General features: G+C 37.2%; 1 protein-coding gene across 2 annotated transcripts in view; it reads left to right on the top strand.

Moving 5' to 3' along the window:
- Dhx29 (DExH-box helicase 29) overlaps positions 1-16,134 on the top strand; it is a 44,754-nt gene extending 28,620 nt beyond the window's left edge. For both annotated transcript variants that reach the window (XM_048368555.1, XM_048368556.1), the window contains 10 exons: positions 55-143; positions 1,354-1,482; positions 1,562-1,637; positions 3,260-3,484; positions 5,419-5,555; positions 5,917-6,010; positions 8,901-9,203; positions 10,237-10,368; positions 12,319-12,415; positions 15,849-16,134. In XM_048368555.1, coding sequence (XP_048224512.1) covers positions 55-143; positions 1,354-1,482; positions 1,562-1,637; positions 3,260-3,484; positions 5,419-5,555; positions 5,917-6,010; positions 8,901-9,203; positions 10,237-10,368; positions 12,319-12,415; positions 15,849-15,901 — 1,335 coding nt within the window. In that variant the 3' untranslated portion in view covers positions 15,902-16,134. The remainder of the gene's footprint in view (positions 1-54; positions 144-1,353; positions 1,483-1,561; positions 1,638-3,259; positions 3,485-5,418; positions 5,556-5,916; positions 6,011-8,900; positions 9,204-10,236; positions 10,369-12,318; positions 12,416-15,848) is intronic.
- Positions 16,135-19,192: the final 3,058 nt, after the last annotated feature.

Here is a 19,192-nt window from a genome sequence, read left to right as displayed (position 1 = left end):
TAGATGCCGATACATTCTGGAAGTTATCTAAGTTTTTTAGTTTTTTATTTGCAGATTGTTTTGGCAACAAATATTGCAGAGACGGGGATCACTATCCCAGATGTTGTATTTGTAATTGATACTGGAAGAACAAAAGAAAATAAGTAAGTTTTAAGTGTCCCAGATGAAAACATTTTTCTCTTAGAAATAGTTTGTGGTTGTTGAGTACTCAGGAGAAATTGCAGAATCAAATAGGGAAACTCCAAATGTTTTAGTTCTGCCTGAAGTAAAAAGATTTAATAAAATGAGTAGAAATCTTTAAATGTCTAAGAATAAATGGCAGAATTTTATATCATGGTTTTACCATAAGTAATGCTGAGTACTACTTTAAGAGAAATGCTATCTAAGAAAAAAAAAGGCTTTTTAGCTTCTTTTGCTTGTAAAATAAATTAACAAAACCATTGTGTATGGGTATGGTATTATAAGAATACCATAGCATGTCTTTTGAAGCCAGAGGTAGATTTAAATCTTTTATCTTGAGCAAAGTATGACCTTCTTAATAATTAGTTTCCACATATGTAAATGGAAAAAAATTTTTAATTTCCTAATTAAAAGTGCCTGATAGAGTAACTAGAACATCACGTAACCTAAGTCTTCAACAAAAAGATAAACTTTACATTTTTATTTTATATAAGCAGGGGAGATCACTTTTAGTGCTTTGTCACTGTCCACACTATTAGTAAACTATAGCAAAATTTGAAAAATATTATGCAGTAGAAAATTTTGGTTATATTAGGAAACATTTATCTTCTGAAAGATGTGTAAAATTGTAATTTTTGAAAAGTAGCACTTCACAAACTATATCAAATAACTCTTATTAGAAAATGTAAAGGTAGGCTGGGGATATGGCCTAGTGGCAAGAGTGCTTGCCTCGTATACATGAGGCTCTGGGTTCGATTCCCCAGCACCACATATACAGAAAATGGCCAGAAGTGGCGCTGTGGCTCAAGTGGCATAGTGCTAGCCTTGAGCAAGAAGAAGCCAGGGACAGTGCTCAGGCCCTGAGTCCAAGCCCCAGGACTGGCCAAAAAAAAAAAGAAAATGTAAAGGTATTCCACTAAAATCAGAAAGATTCCTTAGTTTGGTCAGATTAGCTTTGGCAGTTTTTTCCTATTTAATTTGGTAGTGTGAGTTTTAGTAAGTAATGTTTTCTAGTTATTTAAAAAGGAAATGTGGCTTAAGAAAAGTTTGTCCACAATAGTAAGGGACTTTTTTTTTAGCCTATGTTAAACTTTTCATAGTTACGTATTCTGGCTTTTTCTGATTTTAAGTTGATTGTCTACTGTGTTCTCTTCTGAAACATTCATTCTTTAGGTACCATGAAAGCAGTCAGATGAGTTCTTTGGTTGAGACTTTCGTCAGTAAAGCTAGTGCTCTGCAGCGCCAGGGGAGAGCTGGGCGGGTCAGAGATGGCTTCTGCTTCCGAATGTATACAAGAGAAAGGTATGGCACAACACTGGAAGTGTAGAATGCATAAATCGGTACTCAAGGACATTGCTGATATAGTGTATGATCTTTTCAGATTTGAAGGATTCATGGACTATTCTGTGCCTGAAATCTTGAGGGTACCTCTGGAGGAATTATGTCTTCATATTATGGTAATCCCAAAGTAATTTATGAAATTATGTTCCTTACCTCTTTTTTCAAAAAAGAAATGGAGATTTAAGCATATTTTATCTTATATATTACTTTAAATAATCAAGTATTTTACTCTTTAAGAAAAAAATATGCTCTTCAGTTGGGCACTGGTGACTCAAGCTTGTAATCCTAGCTATTCAGGAGGCTGAGATCTGGGGATCACGGTTCAAAGCCAGCCCAGACAATAAAGTCTCCATGAGACTCATCTCCAATAAATTACTCAAAAAAGCCAGAAGTGGCACTGTGGCTCCAGTAGTAGAGCACTAGCCTTGAGCACAAAGAGGCTCAGGGACAGTACCCCATCTCAGAGTTCAAGTCCCATGCATATATGCTCTTTAGCCAGGTGCCATTGGCTCGTGTGGGTATCTCACTATTCTCCTGAGTAGCTGATATCTGGGAATTGTAGTTCTAAGCCAGCCTGGACAGAAAAGTCCATAATACCCTTATCTCCAATTAACCACAGGAAGCCAGAAGAGGAGCTGTGGCTCAAGTGGTAGAGCAAAAAATCTCAGAGACAGAACCCAGGACTCAAATTCGGGTCCCAGTACAAATAGAATGCACTTTGCAATCTTTTTATTAGTAAATCTATTATGCTTTCTTTACTTTTTTTTTTTTTTTTTTGGTTCCTGGGGATCAAACCCAGGACATTGTACTTGCTAGGCAAGTGCTTTGCCACTGAGCCATATTCCAGCTCTATCCTTTAACTTTGCCATAGACGATTAACCTTGACCAGTAGTTTTCAACTGAGGAAACATATTCCATTGTCTAGGGACATTTTTGATTGTCATAACAGGGCAGGGGGTAAATGCTACCAGTACCTAGTGAGTAGAGATAAGGGATGCTGAGGCTGTAGTGTGGCTCAAGAAATAGGGCATCTGCCTAACAAGCACAAGGCCCTGAGTTCCAGCCTTAGTACTTCAGAGATAAGAGATGCTGTTGAACATCTGGCAAATACACAGGTTATCTCCCTAAAACAAAGAATTTTCCAGCCCCAAATAACCAGTAGGGCTGAGATTGAGAAACCATGACCTAGGATTTTCTAGACTGAAAGGTCTACAGTGTCGTTCCATTCTTAGATTTTTTGTTGTTACTGTTTTTTTTATTTTTTACTCCATAAAAATCAGTAATAAAAGCCAGATGCTGGTGGCTCACACTTGTAATCCTAGCTATTCAAGAAGCTGTGACCTAGAGGATCACAGTTGAAGTCACCTTGAGCAGAAAAGTACAAGATTCCTATCTTCACTTAGCAAAATGCTGAACTGGAGGTGCAGAACACCAGCCATGAATGAGACTACAAGGTTGAATGTAAGCCTAGCAGAGGCATGCATGCACGCACACACACACACACACACACACACAATTAGTAATAAACTTTGTGCAGTATAGGCTTCCATCCTCATGCTACCACTGCTTTTAAACACAACCCTCCTCCTACCTCACTATAAGAAAAATAATAGGGTAGTCTTGCACATTTGCCCTCTTTGGTTGAGATTTTACTAAAACCAAAATTTAATCCCAGTAGTAGTTCTCTAGTGTAATAATTCTAGTTGTAAACCAATTTTATCACTTTTTCATTCTGCAGAAATGTAATCTTGGTTCTCCTGAAGATTTCCTCTCTAAAGCCTTAGATCCTCCTCAGCTTCAAGTAATTAGCAATGCAATGAATTTACTCCGAAAAATTGGAGCTTGTGAACTGAATGAGCCTAAACTGACTCCATTGGGCCAACACCTTGCAGCTTTACCTGTGAATGTCAAAATTGGCAAGATGCTCATTTTTGGTGCCATATTTGGCTGTCTTGATCCAGTGGTAAGTGAAAAAGACCTGCTGCTACTTCCATTTAAAGAGCATTTGGTTGGTAAATTAGTAAGTTTGGAAATGATTTCTTTTAATTTTTCAAATTAGAGTATCTGTAGTAACATTAAGAATCCATGGGATCCGAATCCTTGGTGAGAGATTTCTATATCTAATATTTACCTATTATATTTATACACTTGGAAAATCTACTTATTTATTTACTTAAGTATACTGTGGGAATTTCTTTATGATTTTGGCTTGCTTGACTTTTGCTATCAAATAGCCCCACTTGAATATCTAGTTAATATTTAATAGATAATTCTTAGAAGTTTTTAAACATCAAAGACTTTGAGAATAGAATCAAAAACTTCTGGGTGCTTGTAGCTTGTGTTTGTAAGCTCAGCTACTCGGGCTGAGAGCTGAGGATCATGGTTCTGTGCAGGAAAGTCCATGAGACTCTAATCTCCATTTAATCACCAAAAAGCCAGAAATGAGGCTGTGGCTCAAGGGTGAAACACCAAAGCTCACGGGCAGTGCCCAGGCCCTGAGTTTAAATCCCAGGACTGGCATGGTGAGGGGTGGGGGGAACTTGCTTTCCTTTATCTGGCTTCTGTCTCTTAGCCAGCAATTGTCAGAATTTTGTTTTCTCAAATTACCTCAAAGTTATCAAATTCTGCACATATGTTTGAATCTTATATTTTCTTGTAGTAGCATTTCAACTGTCCTATTTTATCTGGCTGTGCCTTTTCTGGTCACAAGGCTGTTTAAAAACAACCAAGAGTATATTACTCTATAGTCTCATTTTCTTTGGTATTAGAAGTAAATGTGGAACTGAGAATGTAACACAGTGGTACAGTGCTTCTCAAGTATGAGATCTTTGCTTCAGTTTCTAGCACTACCAAAAAGAAGAAAGAAGCTACTCATCAAAATTAGGCTACATTTAAAAACCAAAGTTATGGTAGTTATTTGGAAAGCTGCAACCAAAAAGTTATTGTGTGGTCTCACTCATTTTTAGTAAAAACAAGTTTTAGCTTTTGAATTCTAGGCCCATGAATGCCAGGCAAATACTCTACTAGTGATCCATACTTGTGGCCCCAACTACTTTTTTTTTGGTCAAGTGTGGGGCTTGAACTCAGGGCCTGGGTGCTGTCCTTGTGCTTCTTTTGCTCAAGGCTAGTGCTCTACCACTTTGAGCCATAGTTCTACTTCCAGTTTTCTGGTGATTAATTGGGGATAAGAGTTTCTGCCCAGGCTGGCTTTGAACCATGGTCCTTGGATCTCAATCTCCTGAGTAGCCAGGATTACAGGCATGAGCTACCTGTACTCTGCTAATTTTTTTTGTTTTGTTTTGTTTTTTGCCAGTGCTGGGGCCTGAACACAGTCCCTGGCTTCTTTTTGCTCAAGGTTATCACTCTACCACTTGAGCCACAGCGCCACTCCCAGCTTTGGGTGTGTGTGTGTGTGTGTGTGTGTGTGTGTGTGTGTGTGTGTGTGTGTGTGTGTGTGTGTGTTGCTGAGGAATCGAACCCAGGGCTTCATGTATACGAGGCCAGCACTTTACCATTAGGCCATATTCCCAACCCCTGTACTCTGCTAATTTTTAAAGAACATTGCAGTCAATGGAAATAAAGCTGTGTAAGAGTCAAGATAACTGAACAGATTATGAACTAAATGATACTTAGGTTGCTTGTTTTGTTTTTCATTTTTGCTAATTCTGGTGCTATTCCTTACCTCACAGTGGTAGTACAAAAAAAAAACTAATACAAATTTTTAGTTTCATACAATAGTTCTAAAAGTATTTACAATGAAAGTTAGCTATGGTAGAATTTGGTAAACATATTGAAAATGAGAAACAATTAAAGTGGACTGTTTTATGATTTGTTTTCTTTTGTAAACCCACGTCATTGTATATCTCTTTATTGATGAATTATTTGGTTTATTGCTAGGCAACACTTGCGGCAGTTATGACAGAGAAGTCACCGTTTACTACACCCATTGGTCGAAAAGATGAAGCAGATCTTGCAAAATCTGCTTTGGCAATGGCAGATTCAGATCACCTGACAATCTACAATGCCTATCTAGGGTAAAGAAATAATATGGGTGTTATCAATAAGCTAGTGACCTCAGGTTACTTACATTCTAAAAACTTTATATTTGACATTAATATATTTAATATTCAAACAAGTTTTTCATCTGTTAAGATCTAATCATATAAAAGTCATATTTTTATGCTCCTTCCTAAAAATTAAATGTGTACTTGATTCTATTATGTATGTGTATTTCTCATATTTGAAGAATTTCATCATTTGCTCTTACATAGAATAATGCATTACAGTTGAAATCCTTCTGTGAACAGCTACTGCAACATAGCAAGACCTCTTCTTTTAAATGATAATTTTATCAAGCTTAGAGAGGAAACCTAGTGAACCATTTTACTTATCTAGATGGAAGAAAGCACGACAAGAAGGAGGCTATCGTTCTGAAATCACATATTGCCGGAGAAATTTTCTTAACAGAACATCACTGTTAACCCTGGAGGTAATTTTTCTATTTTATTTTTATTTTTTGAATTACTATCCGCTAATAACTTGAGAAGGATTCATTCATTGTGTTAATTCCATGCGTGTACTTTGAACAGGTTTGTCCTTTCCTCCTCTCTCCCTTTTCAGTATTTGGTAGGTCCCATTGTGTGTGTTTCTGTATATGTGTCAAACTTCAGTCCTCCTTACCCTTCCATGTGCTTTCCTTTCTCCCTCTCTACTGCTGTTTACCCCACCCCACCATCCAAAGTCCACCACCCAAAGCCCCTCTTCAATTTTCCTGTCCCATTATTGTTATCATTTTAGGTCTAGGTTCTGAAAATGAACAAGATATTCTTAATAGAGCTGTCAAAGTCAGATGGATAATTAATAATTTTATTTTAGATAAAAAGAATGCCTAGGATAGGGCTGGGAATATGGCCTGGTGGTAGAGTGCTTGCCTTGTGTACATGAAGCCCTGGGTTCAATTCCTCAGCACCACATATGTAGAAAAAGCCAGAGGGGGCACTGTGGCTCAAGTGGTAGATTTCTAACCTTAAGCAAAAAGAAGCCAGGGACAGTGCCCAGGCCCTGAGACTCAAGCCCCAGCACTGACCAAAAAAAAAAAAAAAAAAAGAATGCCTAGGATAGTGCTTGACAAACAATAAGGGTTTAATAAAGAATGATTGAATTAAGAAGCTGCTTATAACAATAAGTTTGAAAACTTTTCAAAAATAAAAGCTTATTATAAACTAATAAGCTTATAGTTTGTTGTTTCTTCCAACAACTAACCTGAACACATTACGTGTGATTTAAAACAGCATTTAACAGTCATAAATATCCTCAAGAAATGATATTGAGCCAGGTGCCAGTGGCTCATGCCTGTAATCCTAGCTACTCAGGAGGCTAAGATCTGAGGATTAAGGTTCAAGCCACTCTGGACAGGAAATGTTCAGGAGACTCTGTCTTCAACGAATCACCAAAAGCTGGAAGTGGAGTTGTGGCCCAAGTGAACACTGGCCTTAAGAAAAAATGCTCAGGGACAGCACCCAACCCTAAACTCAAGCCTAGGACCCAGACCCAAAAAAAGAAAAAGAAAAGAGGCAACATGAGTTCAGATAAATAGCACTAGCTAGGGAAATCAAGATAATTAAAGTTCTATTTTTATTTTTAATGACTCAAAGGGGAATAATTACACAACTCTGAAAACCCATTTTTTTCTTTTAAATTTTTTTCAAATTTCAAATCTACCAAAAATCTGATGGAATATTGTTTTTCATACCCTACATACCCATTACCCACTTCCACTTCAAAAATTTTATTTATGCTTCCTTTATTTCACTGCCCTGTAGATTACTTTTCAGCCTGATGAATCATTATTTATTTCTGAAATATAGGACTTTTTTCTTAACATCACACCTTGAAAAAAAGTTCCTTAGCTGGGCACATAGCTCACACCTATAATTCTAACTACTCAGGAGCCTAAGATTGAGGCTCACAGTTCAAAAGCAGCCTAGGCAAGAAAGTCTAAACACCAGAAAAGCCTGAAATCTGTCACTCAAGTAGTATGATAGCTCAAGTAGTATGAATATGAAAGCTCAGGGACAGTGCCTAGGTCCTGAGTTCAAGTGCCAAAACCCACACACATACCAAAAAAAAAAAAATCCTTATTATCCTCAAATATACAATGTTTAAATGTCCCCAATGATCTCATAAGTCGTCCTCATTTTTTAACCAGTAGTTCAAATCATAATCCAAACAAGATCCACACAATAAATTTGGTAGATGTGGACCTTAAGTCTCTTCGTCAATTAGATACCCATCTGGTTTGGGTTGGTTTTTTTTTCCCCTATTTGTCATTTATTTAAAAAAGAAGGGAGGGAGAAGGAAAGGTAAATTATTCTGTAGTTTCCCTACATTCAGGAAATCGCCACTTCTTGGCCAACAGACTGATTCTATAGGTAGAAATCCCACTTAGTTGGCCCACAGGTGGCTATTTTTTCAAATAGACCCTTCTCTTGTTTTCTCTCAGCTTCCCTGTAGTTTAAGTTGATCCCTACCCCCTTTTCTTCCTCTCTCCTGATTTGCAGATTTTAAATGTCTTTACTATTTGCAAAGAGATCTAAAATCTGGTGTTACAACAGTTATTTGAGCTTTCCTCCTTTAGAATCAAGCTTCAAACAAAAACCTATCCTAAGTGTAAACATTACCTTATAATTACTTGTCTGGTATGTACTTTGAGAACTGCTCTTCTGTCCTGTAATGATTTTGCATTGATGAACACCATTAAAGGTAGAAAAAGTTTTTAAGCCATTTCTTGAGATTTTAATTTGTTAAGCCACTTAAATTGAAATTTAGATGAAATGAAGTTGTAAATAAACTCTGTTACAGTTCTTTAGGAATTTGACATTCCCAAAGACAAAGAAAATACTAACAGTCTGTAATCAAAATCTCTGGGTAATTCTCTCCAATGCTTACTCTCTTTGTCCCCATCCTTACTTAGTAGAAACAAAAGAAAAAAAGTTAAGGAGAGCTAGTATTGAAACAAATATGATGAATGAAAATGAGTTCAGACACCATTTTAATTCTCTCACAGACAATCTGAGATTTTATGACAACTAAAATCTGGTTGGTGAGGAAGAAGAGCTGACTCTAATCTTGACTTCCCAGTTATATTTTTCTACTCTAGGTTGGAGTTAGGATAGAAAATAATTTATAATAGAATAGAATAATTTATAAATAAATTTATAAATTATAAAATTTATGAATAAAATAATTTATAATATAAAGAAATAATTTAACATCCTATCTATTTTTAAAGTAAACAGTGATTGATATAATTACCAGGTTATTTGTAAATTATTTTAATCAATTATGGTTAAATCTCTTATTTTCATAAAACAATCTAGGATATAAAGCAAGAATTAATAAAGTTGGTTAAGGCAGCAGGATTTTCATCTTCCACAACTTCTACCAGCTGGGAAGAAAACAGAGCCTGTCAGACCCTCTCTTTCCAAGATATTGCCCTTCTTAAAGCTGTATTGACTGCTGGACTGTATGACAACGTGGGAAAGATAATTTGCATGAAATCAGTGGATGTCACAGAAAAATTGGCTTGCATTGTAGAGACAGCTCAAGGCAAGGCACAAGTACATCCTTCCTCAGTGAACCGGGATTTGCAAACTTATGGGTGGCTTTTATACCAGGAGAAGGTAAAGTATTCATTATTAAAGTCTAGTATTAAGTACATCATAGCAAGTTAGAGTACCCCAATAATTATTTTATATAATTCTCAAATTGAGTTACTCATATTTGAAATATAGATAACACAGTTTCTAAGCCAAAAAAACACTTCTCTTCCTTTAATCAGAAGTAAATCTTAAAAACAAGCCCCTATGGGGCTGGGAATATGGCCTAGTGGCAAGCGTGCTTGCCTCGTATACATGAAGCCCTGGGTTTGATTCCCTAGCACCACAATATAGAAAACAGCCAGAAGTGGTGCTGTGGCTCAAGTGGCAGAGTGCTAGCCTTGAGCAAAAAGAAGCCAGGGATAGTGCTCAGGCCCTGACGCAAGCTCCAGGGATGGCCAAAAAAAAAAGCAAAACATTATATTCTGATCATCACCTTTCTTTGGATGAAGATAATTATAACAAATAGATACTGGCTAATAATGTGTCGATGTCTTTAATATTTCATTAGAAGTTATCTTAAAGGATTAAAAAAAAAAAGACCTGCATGTTTCCATTCCGAAATAAGGGGCTTTTGGATGGAGTTGTAGAACTTGGATGACTTGATGGTAGTTTGAGTTCCAGTGTCACGTTAGGTAATTTAAGAGCAAACATTTATAGACTATAATTAATCAACATTTTGAATCCCAGCTGCATTGACATTCCATATCTTGTTTTAAACAGATGGTAGGAGTGAAGATGGTGTTTTCTCTATTTCATATTTTAGACTTTTGTTACCTCACAAGTACTCATTTTAAAGAAATATTTAATATCATTAAATATTATTTAATAAATTGCTTGTACTTAGTTTGATTTGTGCTCATTACATAATTCACCTTTACAGGTAATATATAAAATGCCTCTTAATAGACAGTAAAAATGACTTATTAAAATTAATGTATGTTACAATGAGACATAGCTTTAGAAAGTATAGAGTAACAAATTGTGCTTACATGAAATAGATAAATTTCAGGCATTTTTAGACTGTGAAATTGTTTTTTCTTTTTTTCTTATGTAGATAAGATATGCCAGAGTGTTTTTGCGGGAAACAACCCTAATAACTCCTTTTCCAGTTTTACTTTTTGGTGGTGACATAGAAGTTCAACATCGGGAACGTCTTCTTTCTATTGATGGTTGGATCTATTTTCAGGTATACAATACAACTGATTTGACTGATTACATAAAAGTTTTCAACTTCCTATACTATTGAGGTAGATGTTAATATTGTTATTGAAGTTTACATAATCTCTTCTCACATAATTTGGATTCCTTATTTTGTGTTTCCTGTGTGGTTTCATATCTATTAATAGTAAAAGTCAAATTATAATGCTATTAGCAAACAGATTTGTTATCAGTAACAATTGTGGTTTACCATTGGTTAAGTACGGCAGTAGTTAATTTTATATGTGTTATCCCAAATATAGTTTCCTTTCTAAGTAGACTCTGAAGCATAGTGAGAAATTGAATCTACCATATTACATGGATTGGCTGCTAGTAGGGCAAAATTCAAACATAGGGCCGGGTGCTGGTGGCTCATACCTGTAATCCTTACTACCCTGGAGGCTGAGATCTGAGGATTGCAATTCAAAGCCAGCCTGGGCAGGGAAGTTGTGCACTCATCTGCAATTAACCACCAGAAAATTGCAAGTAGAGCTGTGGCTCAAAGTGGTAGAGTGCTAGCGTTGGGCAGTGGAGCTCAGGAACACCACCAAGACCCTGAGTTCAAGCCCCATGGCTGACAAAAATAAAATAAAATCAAATCTAGGATTACCAATCCCCAAACTCATATTCAGTGCACTACTTTTGGCCTCCCATACAAGGATCAAACAGATCCTGCTGAGCTATTCTGTGAATACATTAGACCAAGCTTTGTTACTGCTCACAATAAGTTTATCTGTTTCCTTGTAGCCTTATCAACACTGATCAGCTTAAACTAAGCAAATCTAATGTATCCTGTTATGCTTAGAAAGTTCCTTTAGTTAATACAAAGAAGCTAGAATGTTAGTAATATCCTATAGCTGGGTTGTAATAATGATTGTAAAATACTACAGACTTACTAAAAACCATTGAAACTAAGCACTTAACAGTACATTTTTATGATTTGATGTTATATCTCAATTAAACTGTTAAAAAAAATTCCCTCCTCAACATTAGAGACCAAGTCTTCAGAACAACAAACTTCTTTTCAAATGGTATTTCCACATGTTTGGGTCAGCGACTTTACATTATGTATCTAAAACCAAACAACTACTAAACATAAAAAGGCTTATAATAGACCTATCAGTGAATCACAATAGCTCATCAGCTATGTACACATGATCATATAAGATGAGGATAAGCAAAAACAACTCCAAGAGAAGGACACAGAAGGATTCTATTGTTGACATTATCTTTAAAGTTCTACATGAATTTCCTGTGGCATACCCTACATGGTTACTGCATATGATTTCGGTACACTAGATATTGTATATATGCCTACCTGATCTAGGGAAGGGAAAGAAAAATCAGGGTGTAAGATATCACAAGAAATGTATTCACTGCCTTATTATGTAACTGTACCCTCTTTGCACAACACCTTGACAATAAAATTTAATTTTAAAAAAATATAAATAAATTTTTTAAAAATTCCCTCCTCAAAAACTTGTCTTTACTACAGATTATGTAAGAGGAAAATAGAATTATCAGAATAATAATGCTTCATTTTAGAAAGAGATACCAAACTTAGTAAGGAAATTAAAAGGCTTGCACAGTTCAGCTACCAGAAATAATGTCATATATTCCTCATTGTGTTTTATATTAAAAATCAAGTTGGCCTGGCCCTAGGTGGCTTATGCCTATAATGAGCAATGAGGTTCTCAAGACTCCGTCTCCAGAATAACCAGCAAAAAGCATGTCTAGAAGTATAGCTGAAGTGGTAAAGGGTAAACTGAGTGTACCCAAGGCCCTGGGCTCAAACCCCAGTACTGCCAAAAAAAAAAAGAAAAAGAAATTCTAATTGTACCCAGGCAAGTAAGATGTCAAGCATGTATACTTAGTTTGATTTGTTTAAATAGTTATACTCCCCTGATTAAATTTGTCCATTTTTTTCATCTCCTAACAGGCACCAGTAAAGATAGCTGTCATTTTCAAGCAGCTAAGAGCTCTCATTGATTCTGTTTTGAGAAAAAAGCTTGAAAATCCAAAAATGTCTCTTGAAAGTAAGTATATGCTGCTTACACGTGGAAGATAGTATTCATGTATATGCATATGCAGGTACATATGCGTGTATATATTAATATGTGGGAAAACTTGCTAAGAAGCTTCTAAAAGATTCTAGACATCATGACCTGACATTGGAGTGTTCTGTGGCACTGATGAAGTATTCAGTTCCATGTGATTAAAAATTATTTTAATAAAATATATTTTATGCTGAATGTCAAACTCAAATATATGATTATTCACAACTTTCTCCTATGAGTCGTTTAGTTTACTAAGTTTTCTAAATTTTGTTTTTATCTTCTGACCATTTCATGCTTTCAAAAAAATTGCTACTTATTGGGCTGGGAATATGGCCTGGTGACAAGAGTGAAGCCCTGGGTTCAATTCCTCAGCACCACATATATAGAAAACGGCCAGAAGTGGTGCTGTGGCTTAAGTGGCAGAATGCTAGCCTTGAGCAAAAAGAAGCCAGGATCAGTGCTCAGGCCCTGAGTTCAAGGCCTAGGACTGGCAAAAAAAAAAAAATGGTACTACTTACTAGCATCCTAGTAAATTAATAATATAGTTTACTTGTTACAAAAAAAACACAAATTTTTTAAATAACTAAGGAATTAAAAAAATATTTTTATTACCTTTCAGTAGTTCTACAATTCACCAAAGCAGTTTATGAATACAGTCCATCTTGGATCAATATCACCTCTTTCAACATCTCACCCACCCCTTTTCTTATCTTAATTTTAGGTTCTATATTGTTTTGTCTTTTAACAAAGTACAATGCACCTTGATCTGTGTCATCACTTCAACATCTTCACCCCCTTCAACCCACCCCTTCCCTTACATTTCTCAGTTCTGTGGTATATGCAATGAATTCTTGCCTGCATTCTCCCCCTTTCTCTCTTTTCATTCTCCTACCCCTCTCCCCTTGGCCCCACCCTGCCCTCTTGCAAGAACCCATTTCCTGGTACTTATTTTGTGGGGCTTTGACTTAGTCTTTTTAAAGAAACTATTTGCATTCTCCATAGAAACACTTCAGCTTATTCATTTGTAACCCCTTGCTTATACCCAGTTATGTTTACTTGTAAATTTATAGGCACATTCTCAACCATGCAACCTATGTTTCTTTGGGTTTGGCTTATGAACTGGTTACGAACTTTCTACTGGTTTATTTATCCTAACATGTTTTCTCTGTCATGCATCTCCTACAAATATAGAGCTATGTCTATATAAAGTAAATACATCATCCTTCCACCAAAATCTTAAATGGGTACACAAGTTTTTAACTAGCTTGCTGTATTGTTTCTCCAAATTGCAAACTCATCCTGACAGTTGTAAAACATTCAATCTCTAAAGCTCTGTCTCTTACATACAGATCTCTGGGAGATAGGCCTGTTGCCATTTTATTATTGTCATTATTATTATCTCTTTCTGTTAACACTTCCTCTCTACAGACTGTTTGTTAAATAAATGCAATTAATTATTTTAATAAACTTAGTTTTCCTGATAGACTGTCCCACATTTAGAAATTTGGTTAGCATGTCATTGTGTTTATTTCTTGTAAACATGTAGTTAGATCTAGAAGCTGATTAGAACCTAATTGGTGCTACGTTCTTCCCATGGCATCACATCATGAAGCACTTGAATTTCCTTTTCCTGCTTTTAATGTTTAAGAATCCATCAGTGGTGTACTGTATTCAACAAAGTATCACCAGTTAATTTCCACACTATATTTAACAAAATATCTGCCATTAATTATATCCAGGCAGTAGGGGAGTCCCGAGGTTACTAACAAGTGTTCCTATTCTGAAGCCTCATTGTTTATTTGTATAATTGAATGTAAGTGCATAGCATTAAACTAGACTAGTTTTCCTATGCTGCTGGAAACTTATCATTCCGTACAGGCTCTTAGGGAACCTTGACAGTTACAATTGCAACTTCAAAAAAATTGTATTTTACCTTTTAGTGTGAGCTATACTTTGGTTGGGAGGGGAAATGAAGTACATTACTGTGTCATGGTTCCTTCTAGATGTGCCATTGTTTAACTGTCAAGAATCTGAGTATCAGGGGCTGGGGATATGGCCTAGTGGCAAGAGAGCTTGCCTCGTATACTTGAGGCCCTGGGTTCGATTCCCCAGCACCACATATACAGAAAACGGCCAGAAGTGGCGCTGTGGCTCAGGTGGTAGAGTGCTAGCCTTGAGCAAAAAGAAGCCAGGGACAGTGCTCAGACCCTGAGTCCAAGGCCCAGGACTGGCCAAAAAAAAAAAGAAGCTGAGTATCAGGCCATAGGCCATCTTACTAACATTTTCATTACAGCCACTAAAACTCAGAGCATTGAAATCCAGTATAAATGAAGAATTGCAGTCTTGTGGTCCAATAATTATAACTTTCTAAGAGTGATACTGAGATTCTTAGGAAGTCACAATTTCAGAGCTACTTAGATGTAGAAGCTGCTATTAACAAAAACACCCCCTTAGTAAATAATGCCATTCCTGTTCTATTTGTCAAATTCAGTTGCTATTTGATCTTATTGTTGTGTTGAGAAATCTGTCACTTCCCATTGACATTTCTCCAAGAGCACTTCCCTGTTAGAAATTATTTTTTTCCTTTGGGCTAAACATGGGGACCATTTTACCTTTCTCCTTTGGTCATCCCATGGAAAGCCTGCTACACTCTAAAGACCTGGAAGTCAGTAGAGCATATTGCAGCTAGGTGAAAAAGTTGAGACACTTCTTTTTATTAAGAAATTTTTATAGAACTATTTCCCTATTAAGAAATAACAGTTTGCAGGGGCTGGGGATATGGCCTAGTGGCAAGAGTGCTTGCCTCATATACATGAGGCCCTGGGTTCAATTCCCCAGCACCACATATATAGAAAATGGCCAGAAGTGGCGCTGTGGCTCAGGTGGCAGAGTGCTAGCCTTGAGCAAAAGGAAGCCAGGGACAGTGCTCAGGCCCTGAGTCCAAACCCTAAGACTGGCCAAAAAAAGAAATAACAGTTTGCATCACATTATGTCTTTGGGCCTTAACCTATACATTCTTAAGTGTTGACTTTTTTTCTAAAATGTCAACTTTTAATGTTGACATGGGCATAGAATAGTTATAAGTATTAACGTAATTCTAGACCATAGTTTCTACACATCCTCAGTATTAAACATCCTTGTTACTTCTGTACTGTCATTTGTGCAGCAGTGGAGCTTAGTGGACACTGAAGAAAGTGAACTATACAACTTGTAGATGGAGACAGGAGGGAGGGACTGGGAGAGAGTGAGGAAACAGAAGACACTGTACAAAAAGAAATGCACTCATTGCCTGACTCATGTGATTGTAATCCCTCTGTACATCACCTTTATAATAACAAAGTTTTTTTAAAGTTTACATTTTAAAAAGTAGGCATTGTTGAATTTACTCATTTTTCTTTTTTCTTTTACTTAGATGACAAGATTCTACAGATCATTACAGAACTGATAAAAACAGAGAATAATTGATACTACAATTCATGGTGTATGCTTTAAAAAGTTGGGATGATGATAAAATTATGTGAAAATGGGCCATTAAGTATTTCATTACAACTAAAATACTGCTAGTAGCCATTAAAGTAAAGGTGGTGGGGGAAAAAAGCACATACTTTTAACATGTGTAATTTTCTAGTTCCTTTTTAATGATGGTGATTCTGTGTATTTGCCACTACATTTACAATAAATTCTTTGTTATCATCCATGTCTTGCATATTGTTTATTGTTTAAAGGCAAGGTCTATTCATGGTTCTGTGACTTGTTTCTCTGTGTAGCTATCATCCTCTATCAGTCCTTAACACTTGGAGATATTAGACCATTTTGACTCAGGAGAGAAACAGAATTTCTCAGTTTGTGAAAGACACAGTTTCAACATGTTGACATGCTTCCTGAGAAGACTCAGCCCTTCTTTTATTCATTTCAAACCCATCTAGCTGAATATATGTAGAGTCTGGATCCTGCTCTCAACAGGGCAGCCTACACTGCCACATACTCTGCAGTTTGTTCACTTTGGGCCCTTGATGTCTTTTCTCATGGGTTCTAAGAAGCATATGACTAGGCAGGCCTCAACATCTGCTGTGTTGTGGTCTGCCACCCTGTGATTTGACATCCAAGTAGGCACATTATATCTGTACCCTCACCCTTTTGTTGCTTTTCAATAGACCAGCTTTGCTTTACATTTGTGACAGAGGGTTATTTTACCATGATCTGAAGACAGTAATTGCTACCTTCTTTGTTTTCCATCCAATAGAGAAAGAAAAGACAGGAGTATGAGATTATTATTAATATAGGATGCCTCACTGGCCATAAGGAGTCCCTTCTCCAAGCTGAATGCACATCTTTTTAAATCAGCAGTAGCAACAGCAATCTTAACAATAGGAAACAATTCTTAGACTTACCTTGCATTTGACTGGAAGGTATCTTTTGCATACAGTAAGTCTACACTTTTGCACATCAACCTGAGAAAAACATTTTAGGGGAATTTATGTTTAGGAAATATGTTTAGGACCTGCCCACCCAACCACCAAAAAAATGTTTCCCCTCACAATAACATCATAAGCAACATTAGTGGGGTTGGAGGTTTGGCTCAGGTGGTAGAGCATCAGCCAGTGAACAAAAGTGTCAGATACTGAGTTTGAGTCCCAGTCTGGACAAAAATAAAGCAACATTGGGGACTCCACACTAAAAGACTGACATTTTGATTTACAAATACAACATGTAAAAGTTCCCTTCAAAGAAGACGACTTTATAAAGTCTTAAAGTATATGCCTATTCACACTGTATCTATCATACTTTTACATTTATGCCCAGACTTGATTGGGTTTTTCCTTTGGCTTCCCTGCTTCTTGCTCTGTGGAAGCAGGGCCACCTTTGCTACAAAACTAGAGCAATGCCTGGCACCTAGTAGATGCCTATTAAATATTGGTTGTGGAAGAAGAGGGATGCAACCATAGTATTCAGGCATGGTTATAGCCTACTGACAACTTTCATAAGTCTTCCTTGAGCAGTTTGTCTTAAACCTTTCTATGTGAAAAATAAGTTTACACCAGTTCGAATCCTTCCTTTTGTACAAAGGTAATTTTACAAAAGCTGAGTAAGAAGGTGGAAAGGCAAAGTGTACATTCTAGTAGGCTGATAGTCACAGCTCATTGTTTTTCTTGACACCAGGGCTTGACCTCAGAGCCCTGGCCCTGGGCAAGAGCTGGGCTTACTTGCTCAGCTGGTACTCTACCACTTGAGCCACACCTCCTGTCTGGCTTTTTGCTGATTAACTGGAGATGGAATCTCAAGGATTTTTCTGCCCAGGCTGGCTTTGAACCATCATCATCCTAGTATCAGGTGCTTGAGTAGCTAGGATTACAGGTGTGAGCCACAGTGCATGTGGCTAATTTTGTGTGTGTGTGTGTGTGTGTGGCAGTCCTAGGGTTTGAACTGAGGGCTTGCTAAGAAGTCACTCTACTATTTGAGCCATGCCCTAAGCCCTAATCATTTTATTTTATTTTTGCCAGGCCTGGGCACTGTCCCTGTGCCTCTTTATGCTTAAGGCTAGTGCTCTACTACTTGAGCCACAGCACCACTTCTGGCTTTGTCTGAGTACTTTATTGGAGATAAGAGTCTCAGGACTTTCCTGCCTGGGCTGGCTTTGAACTATGCTCCTCAGATCTCAACTTCCAGAGTAGCCAGGATCACAGATGTGAGCCACCAGTACCCAGTCCATCGTGGTTACTTTAGTATCTAGATACTTTAATATCTGGGGAGAGACAAGTGCAGGAAAGAAAGAGACTCCTTTTCTGCCAATTACCTATGTATCTCAACTCAAATCACACCTCTTCATATGAATAACACTAGGTCTTTATTATAGCTTTTTTTTTCCCCCCCAGGGCTAAGGACCCAACTGGCCTCGCTCACCAGGCAGGAGCTGTTCTGCTGAGCTAAATCCCCAGTCCCATGAATAACACTAGGAATGACCTAATTCTGACAAAATTCTGCTCCCTGTGTACTGGTAATGGCTTTATAAAGCTATAATAAATACCCAAAACAAGTCTGAGCATAACAAAGGTCATATCAAAGGATCATACCTTAAACTTTAGACACATGATACCAAGACCAATATACTCTTCCTGGCAACCTCAAGTCTACACAGGCATCCTCACCATTTAGAGGGAGCCCAGCAGAGCAAATGTCAAGATAGGACCAGTGTGAGGCAATGCTTCCCAGGCTCATGCAAACTAGTTGCTTAATCTCCCACACTACAGAAAGCTGAGGCCTTAGCGGCTACAACTATAATAATACTTTCCTCTGACCTTTTATTTCTTCTCATTATCCACTTCTGATCCAGATCCTTCTACCTCAAGATGACATTTTACTTCTGATGGTCAGATTCAGCATCTGCATGTAGAGAAGACGTGCCTACCCTACAAAACTAAAGCTTCTTAGATGTCACCTTCCACTAGTACTTATTTGGAAGGCTATACCTGTAGCTCAACACTCAAATACACTCAAATTTCAGGTAAGTCCAGAGGAACTGTAATGTGAATAGCAGCCTCATTGCATATTTGCAAACTATCCCTCCATCCCTCCCTCCCTCCTTTCTCTCTCTCTCTCTTTCTCTCTCTCTCTCTCTCTCTCTCTCACACACACACACACACACAGCCACATACCGTAACAAACTGAAAAACAAGTGTTATTTTCCACAATCATCCTGCATGGCAAAAAGACATATCTTATACCTTCACTGAAAAATATCACTACATAACTGCAGCA

Source organism: Perognathus longimembris, chromosome 19 (assembly GCF_023159225.1).
Source record: "Perognathus longimembris pacificus isolate PPM17 chromosome 19, ASM2315922v1, whole genome shotgun sequence".
NCBI lineage: Eukaryota > Metazoa > Chordata > Mammalia > Rodentia > Heteromyidae > Perognathus > Perognathus longimembris.
The sequence above is the reverse complement of the archived record's forward strand: the minus strand, read 5'-3'. Positions and strand labels throughout refer to the sequence as shown.